The 23,917-nt window shown below is 35.9% G+C and overlaps 1 protein-coding gene across 1 annotated transcript in view; it reads right to left on the bottom strand.

The window, feature by feature from the left end:
• The window catches only part of LOC112590661 (odorant receptor 49b-like), a 117,912-nt gene extending 94,318 nt beyond the window's left edge, over window positions 1-23,594 (bottom strand). Inside the window, exon 1 of the mRNA XM_025307894.1 lies at window positions 23,500-23,594. Within this exon, the coding sequence (XP_025163679.1) occupies window positions 23,500-23,580 (81 nt within the window). The 5' untranslated portion in view covers window positions 23,581-23,594. The remainder of the gene's footprint in view (window positions 1-23,499) is intronic.
• Window positions 23,595-23,917: the final 323 nt, after the last annotated feature.

The following is a 23,917-nucleotide window of genomic DNA, read 5'->3' as shown; positions in this document are numbered from 1 at the left end:
TGTTTAATATATATGTTAATATTTTACTTATGATATAATTATGTGTAAAATACTTATACTTTATATAGTGTGTATGTTCAGGAGGCCTCTAGTATGCTGAGAGAAAATAAGCAATTGGATCGACAGTATCGGCAGTTTCTCACCTTCATATTGGAATAAGTTTTAATCGTTTTTTATGTAGACAAAAAACATAGTTTGAATATGAAAATATTAAATGATTTTATTCAAAATATTTTCCATCTGAAGCGACAACTTTCGCCCATCTTTCAGGCAATAAACGAATTCCTCGAGTGAAGAATTCTATTTCTTTTGAGGCGATTCAGTCATCGACTCATTTTTGTATGTTGTCATATGAGGTGAAGCGCTCTCCGGTAAGTGCCGACTGCATTGACCGGAACAAATGATAGTCTGAAGGGGCAATGTCTGGTGAATACAGCGGGTGGGGTAGGACCTTCCATTTCATCCCTTCTAGGTATGTCCGGACGGGTTGACCAACATGTGGCCTAGCGTTGTCGTGCTGCAAAATCAGCTTCTCGTGTCTATCGCGCCATTCCGGCCGTTTTTCTTGAATAGCTTGTTTCAAACGCATTAGTTGAAGTCGGTAACGTTGGGAATTGATAGTTTCGGACGGTTTCAGCAGCTCATAGTAGACTACATCCCGCATATCCCACCAGATATAGAGCATGACCTTTGACCCGTGAATATTGCGCTTTGGCGTTGATGGGCCTGGTTCACTTGGTTTCACCCATGCTAGTTTGCGTTTAGGATTGTCGTAGTGAATCCATTTTTCATCGCCAGTGATGATCCGATGCAAAAACTCTTTCTTTCTTGTCGTTGAAGCAACATTTCGCACGTGACCAAGCGCCTTTCAATGTCCCTTTTCTTCAACTCGTGTGGTACCCAATTTCCTGCCTTCTGAATAATTCCCAGCGCATGTAGGCGTTTTCCAACGGTGGATCGATCAACATCCAATGCTGCAGACAATTCTTCAAGTGTCTGACATGGATCAATATCAAGCAATTTCTTAAGTTCCTCATTTTGGAACTTTTTTGGGGCACCATCGCGTTCTTTGTCATTGACATCGAAATCACCACTTTTGAAGCGTTGGTCAATATCTGCAAGTTGGCTCCGATGGAGCATGGTCGCCGTAAACATCCACAAGCAAACGGCATGTTTCCGCAGCACATTTTTCAAAAGATAGTAGTGGAGAAGAACTTCCCGCAAATGCTGCTTTTTTGGAACAAATTCCGACATTTTCGATGCGATATGAATATTTGCTGTTTGCACTCCAAACAAAAGTCTTATACTGCGTTTAATAGCTTACATATACACCTTTTGAATCCATGTATCGAAAGGTTAGAAAAGATGCAAGCGATACTATTAATGCCATCTATGGGGAAACGATTAAAATTTATTCCCATACCCAATATTATAATTACATATTAATATTTATTTTGGTATATGCAATAATGTAAACAATTTCTGTATCATTACAAACGAAAATACCAATTAACTACACAATTTACTTAACAATAATCAATATTTATAAAAAATAGTTAATAATTATGGATATTTCCGTTTGTAGTGACACCGAAATTGTTTACATTATTGTACATTCCAAAATAAATGATCCAGAATAAACGCAGTTAACGATCTTAGCAATGTAGTGGTATTGCATCGTTTTGACAGTTCGATGTACTACTGCACTAAGAAAAGAAAGCGTGAGTTAATGAAACTTTACGTGAATGAAAAAAATCGTTCAAACAAACGTTTAGTCGATTGAACAAATTGTACAGTTGCTGTGATGAGTTGTCAACTGATTCAATGATTGCGATTTGATCAGTAACTATATCAATTTATTGTTGCATTAACGCATAAATTGTCCTATACAAGGTGTTTCTGAATGGTTTGTACAAACTTTCAGGATGTTCCAGGGACCAAAACAAGCAGAAAATGTCATATGAATATGAGGTCAAAAACGCTTCTTTTTAGAGTTATAACGGTTTGAAGTTTCACTGCAGTAGAGGAGATTATAACGTTAAATCGTATAGGAGTTGCAAACTGTATTTATTTATTTCTACGGATATAACAAGACAATACACTTGCTATAGCAAATGCTCAAAATGGCCTCCGTTAGATTCCAAGGAAGCCTGTGCACTTCGCCGCATTGATTGGTGAACCCGTTGGGAAATACCAAGTATATTACGATTGATGTCGCAGCCATCCAGGATCTACTGACGAAGAGTTGTGTCATGCCTTAAGTGAACATGACGAATTACCTATAATTAATTCTTATATATTAAAACCTATATATTAATTATATTGGCGAAAGTGTCATGCGAAGCACATCTGCCTGCGCCGCACGTGTTGCAAGATAAGCATCACGCCACACAGTGGAAATTCCAAAATGTCCAAAAAAGGCAACAGGCAAATAATGCACTGTCTGCATGGACAAAGGTCGCAAGTGGCGCGATGTTTCCGTAAAATTTGCAGATTCCTTCGGCAACGAGCCTAGATAAATCGGCTGCCATCGCCGAAGGAACGTTCAGAACTTAACCACCGGTCGACCGAACCGGACGTGTTTCTATCTCTAAAACTACATCTGTAGCGCGCTAGCAAGAGGGTCAAGTCAATCTCCTTTCTTAAAATAAAATTAAGTTTTTATTAAAACTTCCTCCGCCACCACTGCCTCGTTAACTGATCCCACAACAGTTGCAACATCTGGTATTAGGGCAGAATAAGCAATAGTTTTTAAATACCTCCAGAAGAAGTCCAATGAATTTATGTCAAGTGAACATGCTGGCTGCGATATTGGTCCTGCCTGATTTATCCATCGGCCAGGATAGGTGGCATTTAAGAATTCTCTGGCGGGTCGACTGAAATAGGGTGGTGCATCGTCATGCATAAACCACATTCCTTGTCGTATAGGCAATAGTACATTCTTTAGGAGTCTTGGAAGTTGATTTTCCAGGAAATCGCGATAAGCTTCACCATTTAATCTTGCTGGTAAAAAATACGGCCCAATCAAGTGATCGCCGATAATTCCTGCTCACACATTCAGGCTAAATTGCTGCTGATGCCGAGATTGCACAATACCGTGAGGATTTTCTTTTGCTCAGAGGTGATTGTTGTGAAAATTAATTATTCCATCCCTGTTAAAATCAGCTTTATCCGTAAAAAGTAAAGAAGAATAAAAAACTAAATCCATACACTGCTGTAAAAACCATTAAGAAAACACTATTCTTGCTGGAAAATCTGCTGGAGAGTCTCTGGACTCTCTATAAATGATATGTATAAAGTAGCTGTTCATGCATAACTCTTCATGCGGTAATGTGAGATACATGTTCTGCTGCTGCAATTTTTCTTGTACTGATGCTGGGATTATTGTTAACTCGATCTAAAATGCTTTCTTCAACATTAGTTGTTTGAATAGTTCTTGAAGCACTATACTTGGCTGTTACCGGCCTAAATTGCCCAGTTTCTCGTAATCGGCCATCAACTGTTGCGAACGTTTGATGATTTGGAGTTTGACGGTCTCGAAAAGTTTCGTGGTACATTTGAGTGACTAACTGTCTATTTCTATCGGCATGGCCATCCATCAGATGGATATCCGCCAATTCTTCAAATGAATACTCATTCATATTTTTAAAATAGGCTTACAATCGAGCTTTCCAGGATACTTTCAACTGAAGTGCTTGCTTTTGGAGTTACGAGGATAATCCCAGAAGTATCGGACCTGACGTACAGATGGCGGTTGTTGTTTGAAAAGAATGACTATGGTAGAAAGTACTAACCTTATAAAGCTTAAGTTTGAAGTTTGACGACGCTACGTTGTTTAGTATTTGTTTGGCAGTTATCAATAGTGAACGCTCTCAGTGAATTTGTAAACATGGAAAAAATTGGGCATTGTTATGTGATACAATACTTTCATTTGAAAGACCTCAGTCCAACCAATATCAAAGCGGAGCTAGATTCTACTCTGGGGGAGTCTGCTCCTTCGTTTACAACAGTAAAATATTGGGTGGCAGAGTTTAAACGAGGCCGTACGTGCTGCCAAGACGAACATTGCAGTAGTCGACCAAATGAGATGACCATGCCAGAAATGGTGAAGAAAATCCACAAAATGGTATTGGATAACTGTCGACTGAAAGTGTGCGAGTTAGCAGACATAGTAGGCATTTCAAAAAGTGCTGTACATTGCATATTGACTGAAAATTTGGACATGAGAAAACTGTGCTCAAGATGAGTGCTGCGATTACTCACAATGGAACAAAAACAGCGAGCATGAGGAGCGTTTCAATCGAGTGTTTGGCGAAGTTTCTCAGCAATAAAGCCGAGTTTTTGCGTCGATTCATAACCATGGATGAAACATGGGTCCATCACTTCACACCTGAGACGAAGGAACAGTCAGAACAATGGACTGAAAGCGGAGAATCGGTTCCAAAGAAGGCGAAGACAGTTCCATCTGCAGGCAAGGTTATGACGTCAGTTTTTTGGGATGCACGTGGGATAATTTTCATTGATTATCTTCAGAGAGGAAAAACAATCAACGGCGAGTATTATGCGAACTTATTGCAGCGTTTGAGTGATGAAATCAAGAAAAAACGGCCGCATTTGGCGGAAAAGAAAGTTTTGTTCAAGACAATGCACCAGTTCACACATCGGTTATCGCGATGGCCAAAATCAATGAGTTAAAGTTCGAATTGCTTCCTCACGCACCCTATTCGCTAGATTTAGCCCCCTCGGATTATTTTCTGTTTCCAAACTTGAAAAAAATGGCTTGGTGGTAAAAGATTTGCCAACAATGAAGAGGTGGAGTCTGCGGTTGATGGCTATTTTGAGGAGCTCGACGATTCTCACTATAAACAGGGTATCGAAGCTATTGAACATCGTTGGGAAAAGTGTATGTATTGAGCTAAAAGGAGACTATATAGAGTAATATAGATATTTTTTCCTAAACTTTTTGTGTTTTATTTGTTAGGTCGGGTACTTCTGGGACTATCCTCGTACGATGCTTTGAAATTTTCCAATAACTAAAGAACTTATCACGTCAAATTATATAGTCTTACTTCAAAACAAAACAACACAAAAACAAAACAAAAAAGCAAATGAAAAGCTCCAATGTAGCGAGAAACTCCAAGCCTTCGAATTCCAAACCATCAAATGTTCAGCAGTTAAGGGGATCCTGGAGTCGTCTGTTTTACCGACAAATTGACTCAATTTTCTCAAACACTATTCTTTTTATTAGCTATACAGATTGAAAAATCCTTTTGTACAGCGAAAGTACTTCTAATAACGAAGTATGGAAAGAAGAGTTTTCTGTAAAATTCAACGAAAAATTAAAAAATTACAGTTTCGTTATCATGTTCTGCGTCAGCTCGTAACTTTACTTATTAATTATAAGAGTTCTGCAGTTTATCTGCGCAAAAGCTTTTGCTTCCATACTAGCCATAATATGAAAGAATAATACTAAAGTAACAGAAATGAGCTTAGAAAACAGTGTAAAAAGAATAATATTTGAGAACAAATAGCTTAGATGTGTGTGTGTGCGGAATATTTTTGCTACACTTTGGGGTAAAACAGAACAGTAGATTAGTTCCGCATAATCGTAATCGATGGAGCTGCAGGCAGACACAATCGTACTGTCCTTGTCTGTTTCATGCGTAGAGTAATATTATGACAATGAAACTGTAGTTGTTAAATTTTTTGTCGAATTTTACATAAAACTCTGCTTTCCAGACTTCGTTATTATAAGTACTTTCATTATGCAAAAGGATTTTTCAATCAGTGCAGCTAATAAAAAGATTAGTGGTTGAAACTCTCTCGTATCTTTGGTCCCTCGATTACACGCTCATTAAGCCGCGTTTACAATCAGTCGGAAGACGTTGTCGTATGTCGCACGTATATCGTACGTACCAATCACAACCTCACATGTGGTGTCTTCAATAAAATTACGTTTAAATATAGCGTATATAAATTAAATTAGCTACACACACATATATATATATATATATATATAGAGTTTATATATATACAGGGTGCACGATTTATCTGAAGACATTGAAATATCTCGAGAACTATGCATTGGATAAAAAAAAGTGGTTAATGAAAGTTGTTAGTCTCGAAGGGGGACATCCAATGATACCAAACTCGACCTCCCACCCCACCCCCTGGTGGTTGGGGTTGGGGGCAACTTTGAAATCTTAAATGGAAACCCCCATTTTTTATTACAGATATGGATTCTACGCCACAAAATACGTAAATTTTGTCCGAAACTTTTTTTTTATTCGTGATAGATGGCGCTGTAATCGCAAAAAATTATATTTTCCGCAATTCTCCAGAAATGATCATTGGATTGAGAAATAAAAAATACCTGTTCAAGGTATATCCTCAGGATATATTCTCTTTTATATAATATTGTCATGATATATTTTATTAATATTTGTAAATTTATATGTATCATATTAAATTATATAAATATATAAATGATTATGTAATATGGCTAACAAGGAGATGACGCAACCTGTTTCATCGATTTCAACACGAGTCATAGCACACTCGATAGCTATGATGCCGTGTATAAACGCTCTAACATAATATGCGTGAATGCGTCTTTGTTTACGAGTAATTTGCAGTTAAAGTTTGGCTCACGGAGCCGTGCCACACATAGGGCGCAAGTTACGACACCCTTTCACGAAGCCGGCGTGGTTGAGCAGAGGCTCCCGCGCCGCGAACACTTTTGCGGCGACGACGGCGTTCGAGTCCCGCCGACGACTGGTTCGTTTTTTTTTCGTATGTAAAGACATGTAATAAATATTTTTATATTGTTCTTATGTATAATTCCTTTTTTTGTTTCTACGCTATTAATCAAGGCTAATTAGAAGAGTCAGGTCTTTCAAATATGAACACAACTTTTTTATTAATTACAATAAAATGTTTTTGTCCGTATCACATATATATATCACATATATATATCACATATATATATCACATTTTGCTAGATTTTGCACATAGCTGATCGTTGCTTTATCTACAAACGTGGTTTCCATTTTTAACACGAGTTTTTCACTGTTCACGTTACGAAGACTGCCCAGAGAATGAAGCGAGCACGTCACGAAACATGAGAATCCCTCTACGAGAAGGGGAAAGGGAAGAAGGTTCCTTTCCACTTGTAACGGTTCTAACGGCTCTCGGGTTTCTCTCACACAAAATAATCACTGTCTGGCCATTTCTTTCCCACACCATACGAAATATTTATGCGAAATAGATTTACACGAAAAAAACATTTTATTGTAATTAATAAAAAAGTTGTATTCATATTTGAAAGACCTGACTCTTCTAATTAGCCTTGATTAATAGCGTAGAAACAAAAAAAGGAATTATACATAAGAACAATATAAAAATATTTATTACATGTCTTTACATACGAAAAAAAAACGAACCGGTCGTCGGCGGGACCCGAACGCCGTCGTCGTCGCAAAAGTGTTCGCGGCGGGGGAGCCTCTGTCTGTTCAGCCACGCCGGCTTCGTGAAAGGGTGTCGTAACTTGCGCCCTATGTGTGGCACGACTCCGTGAGCCAAACTTTAACTGCAAATTACTCGTAAACAAAGACGCATTCACGCATATTATGTTAGGGCGTTTATACACGGCATCATAGCTATCGAGTGTGCTATGACTCGTGTTGAAATCGATGAAACAGGTTGCGTCATCTCCTTGTAAGAGTTTGCATGACATACTTTTTATTAGTACTTTTACTTATATCGATTCGAAAAACGAATCGTACCGAAGAACGAATACGTATAAATTATATGTATAGTTTACATAAAAGAACTTTTGTAAATATATTATCAGAGAGAAACCTGAGAGCGGTCACCGGGCGAAAGCATGTGTTTGTCCTGATACGCCCCCTAAGAAAATAGACGTCAACTAACTCGATGTCTCGGTAACGATACGAGGTTTATATCTATGATTTGAGTCTGGTTAATGTCCGAGCTACTAAAACAGATTATAGTGAAAATGATATATATATATATATAATGATATATATATATATATATGCATAAGAGAAGGATAACAATTGAATCGCTTTGACTTTGTCTCACCACTAGTGAGCAGACACGCGACACAGGCACAAGTAATGCTGGAAATTCTTAGGCGCACGGTCGAGGCTTACCCTCACCACTCGGTTTTCTCTGTCTTCTCACGCGCTTGGCACACTGAGCGAGATTAAGATAGCCCGTTCATGCTCGCCTTGTCGCACTCTGAGCGAAACAGCTTACTAGCGGCTCCGCGACTCACGGTGGAAGGGAAAACGAAAGCCGTATACATGTGGCACATGTACATACGCGGCTTTCGTTTGCTGCGTTCCCCTTTCGACCATGGCACAGTGGACCAGAATATTTCTAAATGTGGCCAAAAGTCAATATCCGCATTGATCTAAAATAAAGTTATTATTGTATTTAGAATGTTTGAAAATAGTTATAAGAGAAATGTTATGTTGATTGGATTTTTGTATCAGTCTTAACAGGATGAAATTATAAAATACATTAACACTTTTTTTTCATTTTCTTTACTTTATCGTTCATATTTTAAACAATTATATATTATTTTTTGGACTTTTAGTTAACGAATATGATGAGCGAAGATTAAGAATGAAAAATATATAAAATTGGAGGAAGTAAAAATAAATTATAATATATTACATTCTCTTTTATTGCATTATTACAAGTATATTAATCATAACTACTCATTTCCGATTTACCATTCCCCGTAATTCCACTTTCAAGAAAGAGCATTCTAAGTTATATATGCTGCTTATGATATATATTTTAAGAAAAAGTTTTTACTACTTTTTGCTACTTTTGTTACATAACGTAAGCAAACATATGTAAACAAATCATCGCCCATATCTAGAGGTCCATACTGGCTTGCTGATTAACATCACAGTATAACAGTACGGGCCTTTAGATATAGGCGACATACTACTACATACTACATTCTAAATAATAACTTTATTTTAGATCAATGCGGATATTGACTTTTGGCCATATTTAGAGATATTCTGACCCACTGCGTGTGGCCGCGGAGCCGCTAGGCTGAAATTTGCTATCACTGATTATAATCGCCTTGTTGCGCGCTGACAAGGAAAGAGTTGGGGCCGTCCTTCATTGATTTTGATAGGCATTGGATATTTTATAGAGCATCAAAAAGCATTAGATATATATTCTTTTATGTGCTTATCTCGATGTTTAGAGGTCGAAACTCTTTGAAAAAACGGACTTTTTCGTTTTATAATTTTATACTTTTTCGTTATTTAATATCTCTTAAAATATGAAGTATATGAAAAAATCTTTCAGACAACAGTTTTACAGTATTTTATACTCTTTCCATTGGTCTATTCAAATGTTTCAAAATGCAATATTTTACCCCCTCCTCCTCCCTTCTCTCCATTACCTTTGCAAATTTTTAAGTTTTTATAAGGACAAAAATTTAAGAGTATTTAATATCGAATCCATCGATATACAGACTGTTTTAAAAATACTGGACCCCCTCAATAATTTTGCAGGATTAAGTTTTCATGAAAAACTTTAAATACAAAAGTTGTAGAAAATTGAGTAACGGACTTGATGGTGACCTTGAATTTGATCTTGGCTTCAAGGTCATTTGGAGGTCAACTTGAAAAATTTAAATAGGAATCCCTACTTTTTATTACACTGTTTTTTTCTACCAATTAATTTGAACAACTGTTGTCTAAGATATTTTTTCATTTGCCTAATATTTGTTGAGATATTTGAGGAAAAACTTGATAACTTTTTCAATATTTAACTTACGATATCTTGCTATTTCTCGAAAGAAAAAGTGGAACTAGACTTTCTTGCTTTATTTAGTCTCAAGAATATATTACTATAATAGTGCCCTAACTTTTGTTAATTTAATAATTTTGAAATTTCCAAAGATCGATAAGTTAACAAAAGTTAGGGCACTATTATAGTAATATATTCTTGATAATAAATTAAGTATAAAAATCTAATACTATTTTTTCTTTCGACGAATTGTTACCGAGATATCGTAAATTAAATGTTGAAAGTTACCAAGTTTTCCTTAAATATTTCAAAAAATATTAAGGAAATAAAAAATAATTCAGACAAAAGTTGTTAAAATTAATTGGTAGAAAAAGAAGATATAATGAAAAATTGAGCTTTCTATTAAAAAAAATTAAGTTGACCTTCAACTGACCTTGAAAATGCCCTCCAAATAAAAAACTGATAATGCCAGTCTCTTTCCCCTTCGAAATTATGGAACACATGTTTTAGCTTATTTTTATATCTTTCATAGTTTTCGAGATTTTTTACCTGTTACGTTTGAAATTTAACACCCTGTATAATGCTAACAACGTGCCTACAACCCTGTACAAAATGCTTCGGTATGCTTACAAATATACAAGATCTGTTTTGACATACCTACAACTTCGATATTTCGGCCAGCGTCTCAATTCGTATACCCATTTAATCATTGCCCTTAATTTTGTTGTGTCATTCAGTTTTTGTGCTTTTATACAAGAAGACTCTTCCGAACTTTTGCAGGACTGTAAATCTTGCATATAGCATTATACGGCTGCGGAACTAATTATGAAAAAACTTATATTCAACTTGAACGTAACATCTTACAAGAGAAGGGTCTGACGTGTAAATATAATTTTTAGCTGCATCTCGTAGCGATAAATATTCATGCACATTAGTATTAGGTAAAAATATAATGAGTAAGAAAATTTTATTCGCGAGAAAATGAAAAATAAAAATTCAGAAGGCCTTATAACCAATTTAAATAAAGCGGTCAAGGAGCGCGTGGCGGAGCGGGAAGGCATGTTTGTGAAGTTAATACGTCAAACTATCAATATGAAGAAAACAAGTAGAGTTCTAATGGCGCTTTTGATAGTTCTACAGTTCCTCTATAACGAGAAAAAATAGTTCTGCAACAATACACTCAAAAAATAAAAAATAAAAGTACAACGTGCTAGGTTCGCAGTTACCACGTCGCTTCTTTCTCTAACGTACAAGAAGCAATCAAAATTGCACTATCTGTAGATCTTTACCCAAAAAATGAGTTTTTTCCCACTGTGCGCCATTCCGCGCTTAGCGGCCGAGGCGACGATCACGGGCTGCTGAGGTCCGTCGCTATAAGAAATTAGCTGGAGCGCATCTTTGTGTCATATTATCATTAAACACACATAAACATATATATTTTAAAGTAATTATTAAGCGAGGAAAAAATGATTTAATGATTTCCCGACAATAGTTGTCGCGAGCATTTTTGGCCTGTCTGTGTAGCCGCCGCAGCGTATATGTCATTGACCGGCCATCCTCGTGTACCGCTTACGCGTCGCGCGATATCGATATCGTCGTTAGGTCTAAGAAGTTCGGCGGCTCCTTTTAGTTTTAGATCATCAAAATACAAGCGCAAAAATATAGAACGGCGAGGATTTGTAATCGCAGTAAGTCAGGATGACATTTAACCCTTTGTGGTCGATGCCGCCACAGTGGCGGCATTCGCAAGTTGTCATAGAAGTCGGTGCCGCCAGGCTGGCATTCATGATCGTCTGGCGCGCGGCACGGCGAAGGAGGCTAGCGATAATGGAAGAAAACTATCCTCCCGATACTAGATTCAAATGTTTAGATCAACTTACAGATATCAATGTTTATCGATCTCTTCGAAATCTGCCGACCGCAAAGGGTTAATCAATTTCATTAATTTAATTAATAGAATAATGCGTATCCTTGTACTTCGTGTGCGTACTCCTATCTCATAGGTTGTCCAAGAGTACGCATTTGCAGCATTTCACATTGTTAATTATTTGAAGCACTATTAATTCAACTATATCAATTTCAATTTTTAGTAGTGTCAGTACACAGCAGATAACACCCCAGACAGCACATATGTCCAAAACTGGGACATAAGACGTTTTTAAAACATCTTTAAGTCGTCTTTAAGATATCTGAAAATAAGACATCTTTAAGTCGTCTTAAAGACGTCTTAAAGACGTCTTATGTCCCAGTTTTGGACATTGTGCTGTCTGGGACTTCATATTCAGTGTTAGTTTGGAGTAAGTATGTCGTATCGTTACAAATTGTACAGTGTACAATTGTAATGAAAATGTAAAAAATGCGTACTATTATCCACATTTCCTCTATATAGAAAATAATTATTGCAGAAAGATCTACCTATATTAAGTATCCATGTATTATATCTTGCATCTTTCTGCATTTGAATAATCGTTTTCCAGTCGATTTTCCATTCTGACAATCTTTATACATGCACCTGTTATAAAAGCTATCTTCTGGAGTCAACATAGTCTTTATATTTTTATTTGCAATACAGTGCAAAAAATAATTTTAAATATGTGAGAAAAAATATGTAAAAAGTAAGAAACTAAAAATGACAGAATAAAGAGAAAAATGGAAAAAGAAAAAAAAGCAACACGTAAAAGGAAAAAAAAAGAATGAATAAATGATATGAACCAATACAATGAAGTATACACACCAATACAGGCGAATACAAATATATTTACTAATAATGGTATTGGGCAAAAAACCGTAATACGTGTTGCAAAAGAGACAGATCACGTAGATCTGAGAGATCGTTTAGAAACAAATGTTGTAAAACACTAATCTCACGAATGAAAAAAAGATTGCAGCTCAGGTCAAAATACTTATCACAAAGCACGAATAGCGAAGCACCGCTATAATAAACGTTATTATGAACCTCACGACGCAGATTGACTATTCTCGGCGACAGAGTCGCTAAACAGCAATGCTATAGCGCTTCTTTTGTTTCAAATCGTCAAGCGAATGATAAAAACAACGCTTGTAAATTTTATTGACAACTTTTATACAAGTTAACTGTGGTGAAAAAAGTTGTGTTAATGTAAATAACTCGTGCATGAATCCACATGACACAAATTATGTGGATTCGACATGGATACAACGTATGTCTTTTTGTTGTTGTTTATACCGCGCTCCTGTACGATTTATTTGTTTTAGAAAACACGCGCACGTACGCGCAATCATAAACAATCCGCAGCTATGCGCCTAGCGTGCTGCATATGTTTTCCAGTTAGTTGGTATCAGTAGATGTCAGTTGCTTAGTAGGTGTTAGACAGTGCATATGCAAGGATGTCGGCGAATGAGGTAAATATATATTTAACCGTTAAATATTAATTATATATATATATATTAAAAATGCTTTTTTATAACAAATATGTTTCATGAATTATTTCAGAACGAGCTTAATATGATGACGACGACGACCGCCACAACGATCACGACGCCCGCGACAGCTACAATGGCGGTGTCTGAAAAAATTATCGGGGCGACATCGACGACGGCAGCGATGGCCACGACGGCGACCGAGTCAATAACGTTAACAGTAAGTATACAAATCTACGAGGGCAGTCTGAAAAGTTCTCTGGCGTAACAATGAAAGAAATTTTTTTGCCGTGAAATATATTTTATTTTTCAATATAATCTCCTAGAACTTCAATACATTTATTCCAACGTTTATCCAATAATTCAATACCATCATTAAAATGTGATTCCGGAATGTTCTTTTTGCTCTGGTGTATAGTGTTACGTCCTGGAGGAGGAACGCAACTTGACGCTTGCTTTCGCAAGCTCCGACGTACTCGCAAATCTGCGGAACAGATCAAGGATCGGAATGACCCTTTTATCTGGCGCAGACGTACGTCGGTGATCCTTTATTTAGGTCAAGGAACTAAATCCTTTTACCTGGGATAGGACCGTGAGCGACAGTTGAGGGAAGGGAGAATTTTTGGTTGAGAATAATTATTTGGAAAACGTGATTGGTTTACAATAACAAACAACTTGTTTTATTAGTGATTAGACGGAGGTTCACAATGAAATAAAATTTGTAAGATTTTATAATGTGTCCGTATACATATGTGGTTAACAATCGCGCTCAGAACAATGATTCTCGATTACTCAGAACAATATTCCGTGTTCGTTATGTCCGACTGTGATCGAAAGGATTGGGCCACTGACGTCTGATTTAACAATTAAGGAGGAATGCCAAGGAGGATAGAAAACGGAAGTAAAACGAAAGGAAAAGAAAAGAGAAGAAAAGATAAAAAAATGAAATGAAAGAGGTCACTCAGGTAAAAGAAAATATAAGTAACTTACTGCTGGACTTCTCTGATCTTAGTAGACAATGAAAGGTGGTTGCTGCGTCTCTGTGAGGATAGATGCCTCAAGTTCTGCGCCAAGGACAGGCAGCTGGTTTCGGCAGGATCGCTCTCAATGGCCCAAGAAGGCATAAGATCGTTGCACCGAATAATTAACAAGTGAAGAATACTGGTCGGTCTAAGCCACAAGTTGGCTTGATTGTTAAGAAACCCTGAAGGGGTGCTGGAGAGAAGCGTCTGTCTTGGGTGCTGGATCGGCGAGAAGTGAGTGAGTCTTTTGACTTTTTTCAAAAAGTCAGCTCGGTTGAGAGAGTGGGGTTTTGGGGGAAATGTTCCAGAAGATTATTTTATAGGAGATAAGATGCATGTGGCAATAAGAGGATTTCGAAAGTCTTTTTTCGAAATAAAAAAAACGTGGTAGCTATCTTAAGAAGTAAATATCGATATTTCTAAGAACGATGTCGTGGTACTGTTATCAATGGTTAAGCGCGTGGGAAACAGGATAGGAGTTGATTCAAGATTGTTAGTATTTTCGGGATATCGAAAATTCCAGAGATATCGTCGTGTGGTATCATGCCTGAGCTCATTCGGCCATATGATAAGTAATCATAAATTCGATTTCCCTTATTTATAAAAGAAGTCTAGGGTCCGCTGAGTCAGCAGGACGTAATAATAGTGATGGATTCAAGTTTCATCAACAGTTATGAAACGACGCTTGAAATCCATTTTATTTTGCTTAAAACGTGCCAAATACGCTTGAGAAATATGCTTGAGAATGCATTTTTGGTCAATTGTTAGCAAATGCGGCACCCATCTTACACAAAGCTTTTTCAACTGGTGCTACTACTCGAATGACTTGATAGATCGAATAAAATTTTACATGGGTTTATATCAGGGATGCCACTTTTCAATACAATTATAGTTTGACAGTTTCTAATGCTATATATGTGTCAGGTCGAGAACTTTTCAAATTACCTACGTATATACCAGGTGTGTCGGTAATTCCTTTTCGGTTTTTTCGCTAAAGAAAACACGTTATTTACAATGGATAGTTAAAATATATTTATTCAAAGTATTGGCCATTTGATTCTATACATTTTGTCCATCTCTTAGGCAATTTATGGATGCCATTCCAAAAGAACTGTTTCTCCTTTGAGCTAAACCATTCATCGAGCCATTTTTTAACTTCTTCGAAATCGGCGAAGTACTGCTCTGCAAGCGCGTGCCTCATCGATGCGAAAAGGTGGTAGTCGGATGGAGCCAGGTCTGGAGAGTACGACGGGTGCGATAAAACTTCCCATCCAAGTGATTTCAACACTTCTTTGACTGGTTTTGCTGTATGAGACGGCGCGTTGTCATGCTGCAAAATCACCTTATCATGTCTTTGAGCGTATTGTGGACGTTTTCCGATCAATGCACAGTTCAAATTGATCATTTGTTGTTGGTAGCGATCAGTATTAACTGTTTCTCCAGGTTTCAACAGTTCATAATATACGACACCAACCTGGTCCCACCAGACACAGAGCATGGTCTTGCGACCAAAGCGATTGGCCTTGCAGTCGATGGGCCGCCTTCGCCAGGTGATAACCATAATTTTTTTCGCTTAGGATTTTCGAAATAAATCCATTTTTCATCACCCGTTACTATTAGATGCAGAAATGACTTCCTTTCATACCTTTGAAGCAGCATTTCACTGACGATTTTTCGATTTTCCAATTGCCTGTCATTCAATTCATGTGGCACTCATCTTCCCATCTTTTGGATCTTTCCCATCGCTTGTAATCGTTCACAAATTGCTACTCGGCTCACATTCAACTTTTCTGCCAATTGTTTTTGAGTTTGTGTTGGGTCTTCATCCAATAACTCCTGCAATTCCGCATCTTCGAACGTTTTCGGCCTACCAGGATGTTTTTTGTCTTGAACGTTGAAATCACCACATTTGAATTGTCGAAACCACGTTTCACATGTTCTTATGGTTGGAGCATGCTCACCGTAAGTTTCTACCAGCAAACGATGACTTTCAGCGGCTTTTTTCTTTTGATTAAACAAGAAAAGTAATGCGTGCCGCAAATGCACGTTTTCAGGCACAAAACTCGACATTTTCAAAAAATTATTAATCTATAACGCTGTTATTTTGGCGGAACGTAACTTGTGTAGTTTTGAGGTTAATGTCAGTAGAATAAAATGACATATGTATCAAATCATAACATTGCATACTTATGGCTAGTGACATCTGTTACAAAAACCGGAAAGTAATTACCGACATACCTGGTATGTCTAAAGCCCAGTTCCACAACTTCTGTATAACTTTAACTACTGATTAAATGCCAATAGTGATTGTTTAATTCTGATTAATTCTTAACGTCAAATGCAGTTGGTCAAGTCTAGTAAAATAACCAGCTGGTTAAGTTAACTAGAAGTTGTGGAAATGGGCCTAGACGCTAATCAATACCCAGTAAACATATATGTCTAAAAGACGTCTAAAAGATTTCTTTAAGACATTTTTTACACATACAAGTCTAAAAATTGTCTTAAAGAAAGCTTTTAGACGTCTTTTAGACATGTATGTCTACTGAGTACATTATATTAAATTGTAACTTCTTATTTAACTCTTTACTTCATATTTTAATGTTATCTTATTGTTACAGGCTGAAGCGTTATAAAATATTATACAAATAGCAGTAATAGCTATTTTAGGAAGAGCAAGAGGAAGAGGAAGAGGAAGAGGGATAGGAAGAGGAAGAGGAAGAGGGACAGGGAGAGGAAGAGGAAGAGGTGGAAGCGAAGATGCAGGAAGAGGAAGAGGAGAATGGAGAGGAAGAGGAAGAGGAAGAGGAGAATGGAGAAGAAGAGGCAGAGGAATGCCCAACATTAATATATATATGACACAGTAACAACATATACATACGCACGCATGCACACACACACACATACACACACAAAATAAATAAAAAATTGAAAATATAAAAATAAAAAGAAACAATTTCATTTATTCATTTCCCAGCAAACACAGAATATAACTGTTATATAACATAGGAGTAACATGTAATATAACATATGTTATACTCTAGTCATATTGAAGTTATATAATTTGGTTTCATAGTTGTAATATAATTGTGTTATATATTTGTTATACTGTTTTGTTATAAGCTAGAGATAACATAATAATAATAATATAACAGTAATGTAACACGTTATATAATAATAATTACGTTCATATTACATTGATGTTATACAAAACAACTATTCATGCAATCCATTAAAAGCTGCAAATGCTTTCTATTGCGAATAAGGGTGCATTCCGATAGAGAAAGAAATAGCAAAGCGGAACAGTAACAAATAAAAGAAATAGTGGAAAGCTAATCAATCAGAAATTCCGTTCCGCTTTTTTGTAGATGCTTTATTTTGTAGTTCTATGTTTTTCTATGTTATTTTATAGTTCTATATATTTTTAATGCCTTCATCGCGCTTAAGCAGACCATATTGCCTATTTATATTGACGTTTATAATGCATATTTATATACATACTGATATGTATATCCCCACAAAAAAGTACATCGAATCCACGTGGAACGCATTCACATGAAATCCACAAAACCACATGGATTTCATGTGGACACAATATTCCTATTTTCGTGGAGATATTCGCACTTATACTATTTAAACATTTAAGAACGCTTGTATATTATACAAAACTCACATACAAAAAATTTCTTTAGGTTTAATATTCTTACTTGCTCGATTTTTAGTTGTTTCATTAAAATATATTTTTATAATATTATTTTTAGAAATAAAAACTGTACTTCATTGAAAAAGACCATGTTGATAAAAGATAGGATTTGAAATAATATTTTTCAAAAGTGTCTTTAGATTTAGTAATTAAAATTTTTTATTTAGACTTCCTTGAATTTGTTTCAAACTATTTTTTATGTTAATCATTATAATACTCCATTACCAGTAATTTTGAAACACAGCCTATACTGATATTCGTCGCATATCGAATGTTGTTGCGTTGTTTTAATTTTTGACATGAAAGGTTATAATGTTCTGTGAATACTGTAAGGACACATTATATAAGCACAAGTCACAAGAACATCGTTGGAGTCATTGGGATAACTGCATGCCACTCGACTGTTAAGCCCTAAACACAATGCCAGGCAACAGGCAATAAGAATAAAAATAGACCAATCACAATAGATTATTCTTGTAATAGTCGATTGTGATTGGTCTATTTTTATTTTTATTGCCTGTTGCCTGGCATTGTGTTTAGGGCTTAAGGTTAAGCAAAGTCTAGCATGGTCAACACATGGAAGGGTGATCGCTTGGAATCGAAGCTATCGACGGATGCAAGACGCGAGAAAATTAGGAGTAAACTTTTTTACATAACAATAATATTACAGTTATATAACATTTTAGTAACATGTGATATTTCTGTTATGTAACTGCAACTTTCTATGAGTGGGAAATTACAACTAACATGTATATTGCTTGTAATGTACACGTTATATTACGTGTTACATTTCGTTATATTACGACAATGTAACTGTTATGTAACTGTGTTTACTGGGTTCTTATATCCAAAGTTCCCAAATAATTTCCTTTCCTAATTACGCGAAATAATTCACGCAGTGCGTGAAATATTCCAGCAAACACAATATTACATGTAACGTGCATTAGTTTTTATATTATTTTTCTTATATATTGTTATCATTTATGATATTTCCTTAAAAGCATTATTCATGATTGTGAAAATAACTTTTTTGTATACGGTATTTCAAATTCGATAATCTTATTTACAATTCTATCGAATAATTATTTTGCTCATCATATCTTCACTGTTATACATACTGAAAGAAAACTGATAAAGATCTTAGTTCATAACTATTATATAACATTTGTGTTATATAACAGTTATATTGTTGAATAGGAAATTACAACTAACATGCACATTATATGTAATATTGTGTTTGCTGGGATGATTCCTCCTGATGCTATATATAAATTTTATTATATTCTGTGTAGTAGTTCAGATATGAACCAAACTATTACAGACAAACCTCGTTACCGAGCGACATCAACGTAGTTGACATCTATTTTCTCAAGGGGCGTGTCGACGTAGTTGACGTCTATTTTCTCAGGGGGCGCGTCGAATTCAAAAAAATTTCTGAACCTTCGCTGATGGCCGCTCTCAGGTTTCTCTCTGATATTATTTGCATGTTGAATACATGCAAATTCCTCTGAGAATACATGCACCGAAAGAAACACAGCGAAAACAGTGTGAACTATATTATGGAATTGTATTCTAAATATGTGTGCGACAAAAATACATATCTATGTGCTGTTAAATCGTTTGTATACTTGTACAGGATGATAAAACACTGAAACTTCAAGATATCACACATCTCAACACATAGAATACAATGTAAAAGGCTTTCTACTTTTCACTGCGATTTTTATGTGTGTTCTAAATGATTACTTTATATATAGACTATATTTCGATATGCATTGCGAATATTGAAGATCTATAATATATATTATGTATACTATATGTTTTCATAATGGGTGCGTTCAGTGGAAAAAACCGCTCAGTGAGCGGTTAGTGACTATTGGTCCTTACTGTTCCTTACACTCAGACCAATAACGTTGACGAATTACTCAACAGTTGCGCAACTGTTGAGTGTTGTGAACGCACCCAATGTATATTTTCGCAATATACATCGGAACGTGTCTTTATGTACATATCGATAAATGTTGATAACGGAACTGTAAGTGTCGGTATTATCGACATTATTAGTTCCGCTCAGATGAGGGCGCAATCGCGTTGGAGTTCGGTCGCCGCTCCAGGATCCCTTTAATCGGCGATTATGAGAAATTGAGCAATTCAGGCCTGTAACAGCCAATAATGGTGCTTCAAAAACTGTTCGAGAACTGTTCGAATCTGATGTTGAAGAGAGAAAATTTTTCTTAAGACGGTTCTTTGAATTGTTGTAACTCTTCTTCTATTGCAGGAAAATTTCGAATCATTATGACTTTATAAGTAAGCGTTTCCGACCCCATATTCATATGACATTTTCTGTTTTGGTCCCTGGAACATATTCTGAAAGTTTGTACAGACCATTCAGAAACACCCTATATACAGGGTGTCCTATTTTAAAGACCCACTCAAATATCTCAGAAACACTGCGTTAAATCGAAAAATACTTAAGACAAAAGTTGTTCAGCTTGAAGGGGAACATAGGACAGTGATAGCATTTTGTTTATAGATGGCTCCATTTTCGAGATATTTACTGATTATCAATTTTCTTAAATGGAAATCCAAATTTTTTATTATATCATTGTTACATCCTGCGAACTCCGCGTACCCTAAATTCATTATCAAGTAAGGCAAATTAAATTTTATATTATACGATCAAATGTTCATGTTCCGCGACCCTCCGAGAACAGTGACGTCATACACACAGATTTCTCTTTTTTTCTCTCTGTTTTAATCACCGGATAACCGTATAATTGTTACATACCTATTCACAAAAACGATACGATTCTAAAAATTGTTGTTATGACTATGATGTAATTGTTGTTTTTGATGAAGAGGTATATGATATATAGATAGAAATCATGATTTTCTAATATCTTCTACACTAATGTTTTTGAAATTCCATATATAAACTGCTGATTTTAATAACTTACAGATTATTGTATCATTATAATTGCAGCCAATACAGCAATTTATTCTTCTTTATCTGTAACAAGCTTATACTTATTGCGGGATCATTGTAGCCGAGACGGTGGTAGTGAGGAGGTTAAAATATACTTAATGATTTAACAAAGAAAGGGTTTTATTTCTCAGACCCTCCTTTCGCTGCTGCGCTACAGTCGCATCTTAGAGATAGATATACGTCTGGTTCGGTCGGCCGGTGATCTGGCTCTGAGCGTTCCTTCGGCGATGGCAGTCGGTTTATCTAGGCTCGTCGCCGAAGGAATCTGCAAATTTTGCGGAAACATCGCGCCACTTGCGACCTTTGTCCATGCAGACAGTGCATTATTTGCCTGTTGCCTTTTTGGACTTTCCGCTGTGTGGCGTGATGCTTAGGTTGCAACACGTGCGGCGCAGGCGGAAGTGCTTCGCATGACACTTTCGCCAATCTAATTAATGTATATTAGTTATAGGTAATTCGTCATGCTCACTTAGGGCATGGCACACTATATGTATATACAGGATGCCCCACCGTAAACGAAATAAGCATATTTTTTAGTATTTAATCTCATTTTTTCGAGAAACGTTCAGACACGTCAACTTCTGTTACAAGGGGGACATAATAATTAGCTATTTCTGTTCACTAAACCTCTACCCCATAAAAGAAGCTCATTTCACCATAAAATTTTAAATGGTATGGGAAGTCTATCAACATATCATTTGAAAGTGCTATAAATTTGCTTTACAACAGTGTTCTATTTATAAATTGTTCTATTTTATAAATGCCGTTCATTATTTTCCGGATAAATACGCTCCAAAGAAACAGTATTTACCAAACTAACACCTTATGTGTCAGCATAGTAAATGTTGAAAATGAACACCACCAGCTTCCATACAATAATAAAGATTTTGCTCAAAACGTTGTCGCACATTCTGGAACATTTGTGGAGTGATTTGATGGCATTCGTTAACATGTCATAAATTTTCTGAAAAAAGCTGGTCCAGTTACATCCTTACAAAATATATCTAGTCCAGGAGCTATCCGAAGACGATTATGACAGAAGAGTGGAATTTTGCAACAAAATGATGACACGACTTGCTGGTAATCGTCAATTTTTCAACTGGATCTGTTTTTCTGACGAAGCAACATTTAAATTAAATGATTTTATAAATCGACAGAGTATGAGGTATTGAGCAGATGAAAATCCGTATTGGATGAGAGACAGTCACACGTAATATCCTCAGAAGATTAACGTTTGGGCCGGCATAATGCTTAATCGTATTATAGGACAGTTTTTTTATTGAAAGAAACATAAATTCTCAAAATTATTGTAATTTGCTAAGTAACCAAGTGATACCGGCTATTCAGGATTGCTGGAGAAGCTTTCCACAATGTTTGGTTTCAGCAGGATGGAGCTCCGGCTCATTTTTCCCTGGAAGATCGGAATATTCTCAACGATGTTTTTACTGATCGATGGATTGGTAGAAGAGACAATAGAATGGCAACCGAGATCACCGGATCTGATCACCTTAGATTTCTTTTACTGGAGGTATTTGGAAACAAAGGTCTATGAGATTAAGTCCGAAAATTTAGAAGAGCTGTGGGAAAAAATAGTGAACGTTTCAAATTCAACACCTGATTTTTTTTAACGTCATCGATACGTTTTACGTTCCCTTAGGACACTGCCAAGTTGCCCAAGGACATCAATTTGGACATTTGAAAAAATAATTACTGTTTTTATTCCTACATACACCAGTGTTCTCATCCCCGTCTTGCCTTGGTTGGCCGGACACGCGCGCACGCACGCACGCACGCATGCACGCACATATACAATCAGGAACGCGCGGGCCCACGTAAAGCCTTATCTTTCTTCTGTTGTCGTCGTGAGTCCTCGCTGTGGCAAAATCTCAATAAAAATGTTCAAATGATTATAACTCTGTAAAGAAAAGTCATAGAGATCTCGGCGACCTGTTGCTTTCGTCTCGGAAAGCTCTTTCGAACGAGCTCTCACTTAACCCCAGATGCCATTTAAGATTTTTTAGCTCTCCCCTCTCTCCGTCCTTCGGGGGTGTGGAGGTGGATGTTTTTGTGTTTAAATAATAAACTTTGTGATCCCATTGTATCCCTATAAATTTCAATCCTATATTTCAAACCATTCAAAAGTTATTTAGGTGGCCCGGAACTTTTGGTGGGCACTGTATATGTAGGTATATACTTACTTTTATTTAAATGTTTTGGACATTTTAAAAGTCACATGCTTTTCCTTAATAGACTATGTAAATATTGGATCTATTAGAAAGTTTGATAATAAACTACTTATGATAGAAATATACGAATTCAAAGAATGTTGATTAATGTTCATGGATAATAAAGATGATTACTTGACTGACAAAAGAATTATTTGCAATTAATGCAATTAAATCAAATTTGTTTAAAACGTCATATCAAACTTTTTATTAATCTAATATTTAATTAATATAAGCTAAAATAATATTAAAGTATATAATATATACAAAGTAAATAATATAAAGTAAATTATATTCAAAAGTAAAAAATTGTTCATACTTTTTGAACACATTATCGTGTCATGTATTAATTTTAAAGCGTACCTTCAGCTTAACTTCATTTCCATACCAGCAATAGAAAAATATTTGTGACAGCATACAACACATGTACATTATTAATTGCATGTACTTTGCTCCTAATAGAGTTGACTTGGTAAATTGATACATATTAAAACATACTACTAATGTACTCACAACAAATTGTATGATGATAGTTAATCTAAACTTTTTGTTTATCAAACGTGCGCATCTAGAAATAATAACAATTTATTAATTATGATTTTTTAAATATTATGTGTTATATTTTAGATATATGATTTAATAAACTTCACTACACCTTCTCCGTATTATCTTGATGAGCTTTGAAATTATAAATTAGGTCAAAATAAAACATACAGTGCCGTGCAAAAGTTTTGAGCCATACAATTATTATTATATATTCATTTCATAATGAGCACTAAAA

The sequence above is a fragment of the Harpegnathos saltator genome, unplaced genomic scaffold (genome assembly GCF_003227715.2).
Source record: "Harpegnathos saltator strain DR-91 unplaced genomic scaffold, Hsal_v8.6 scaffold130, whole genome shotgun sequence".
In the NCBI taxonomy this organism is placed as follows: domain Eukaryota; kingdom Metazoa; phylum Arthropoda; class Insecta; order Hymenoptera; family Formicidae; genus Harpegnathos; species Harpegnathos saltator.
This window is presented reverse-complemented; position numbering and strand designations above follow the sequence as displayed.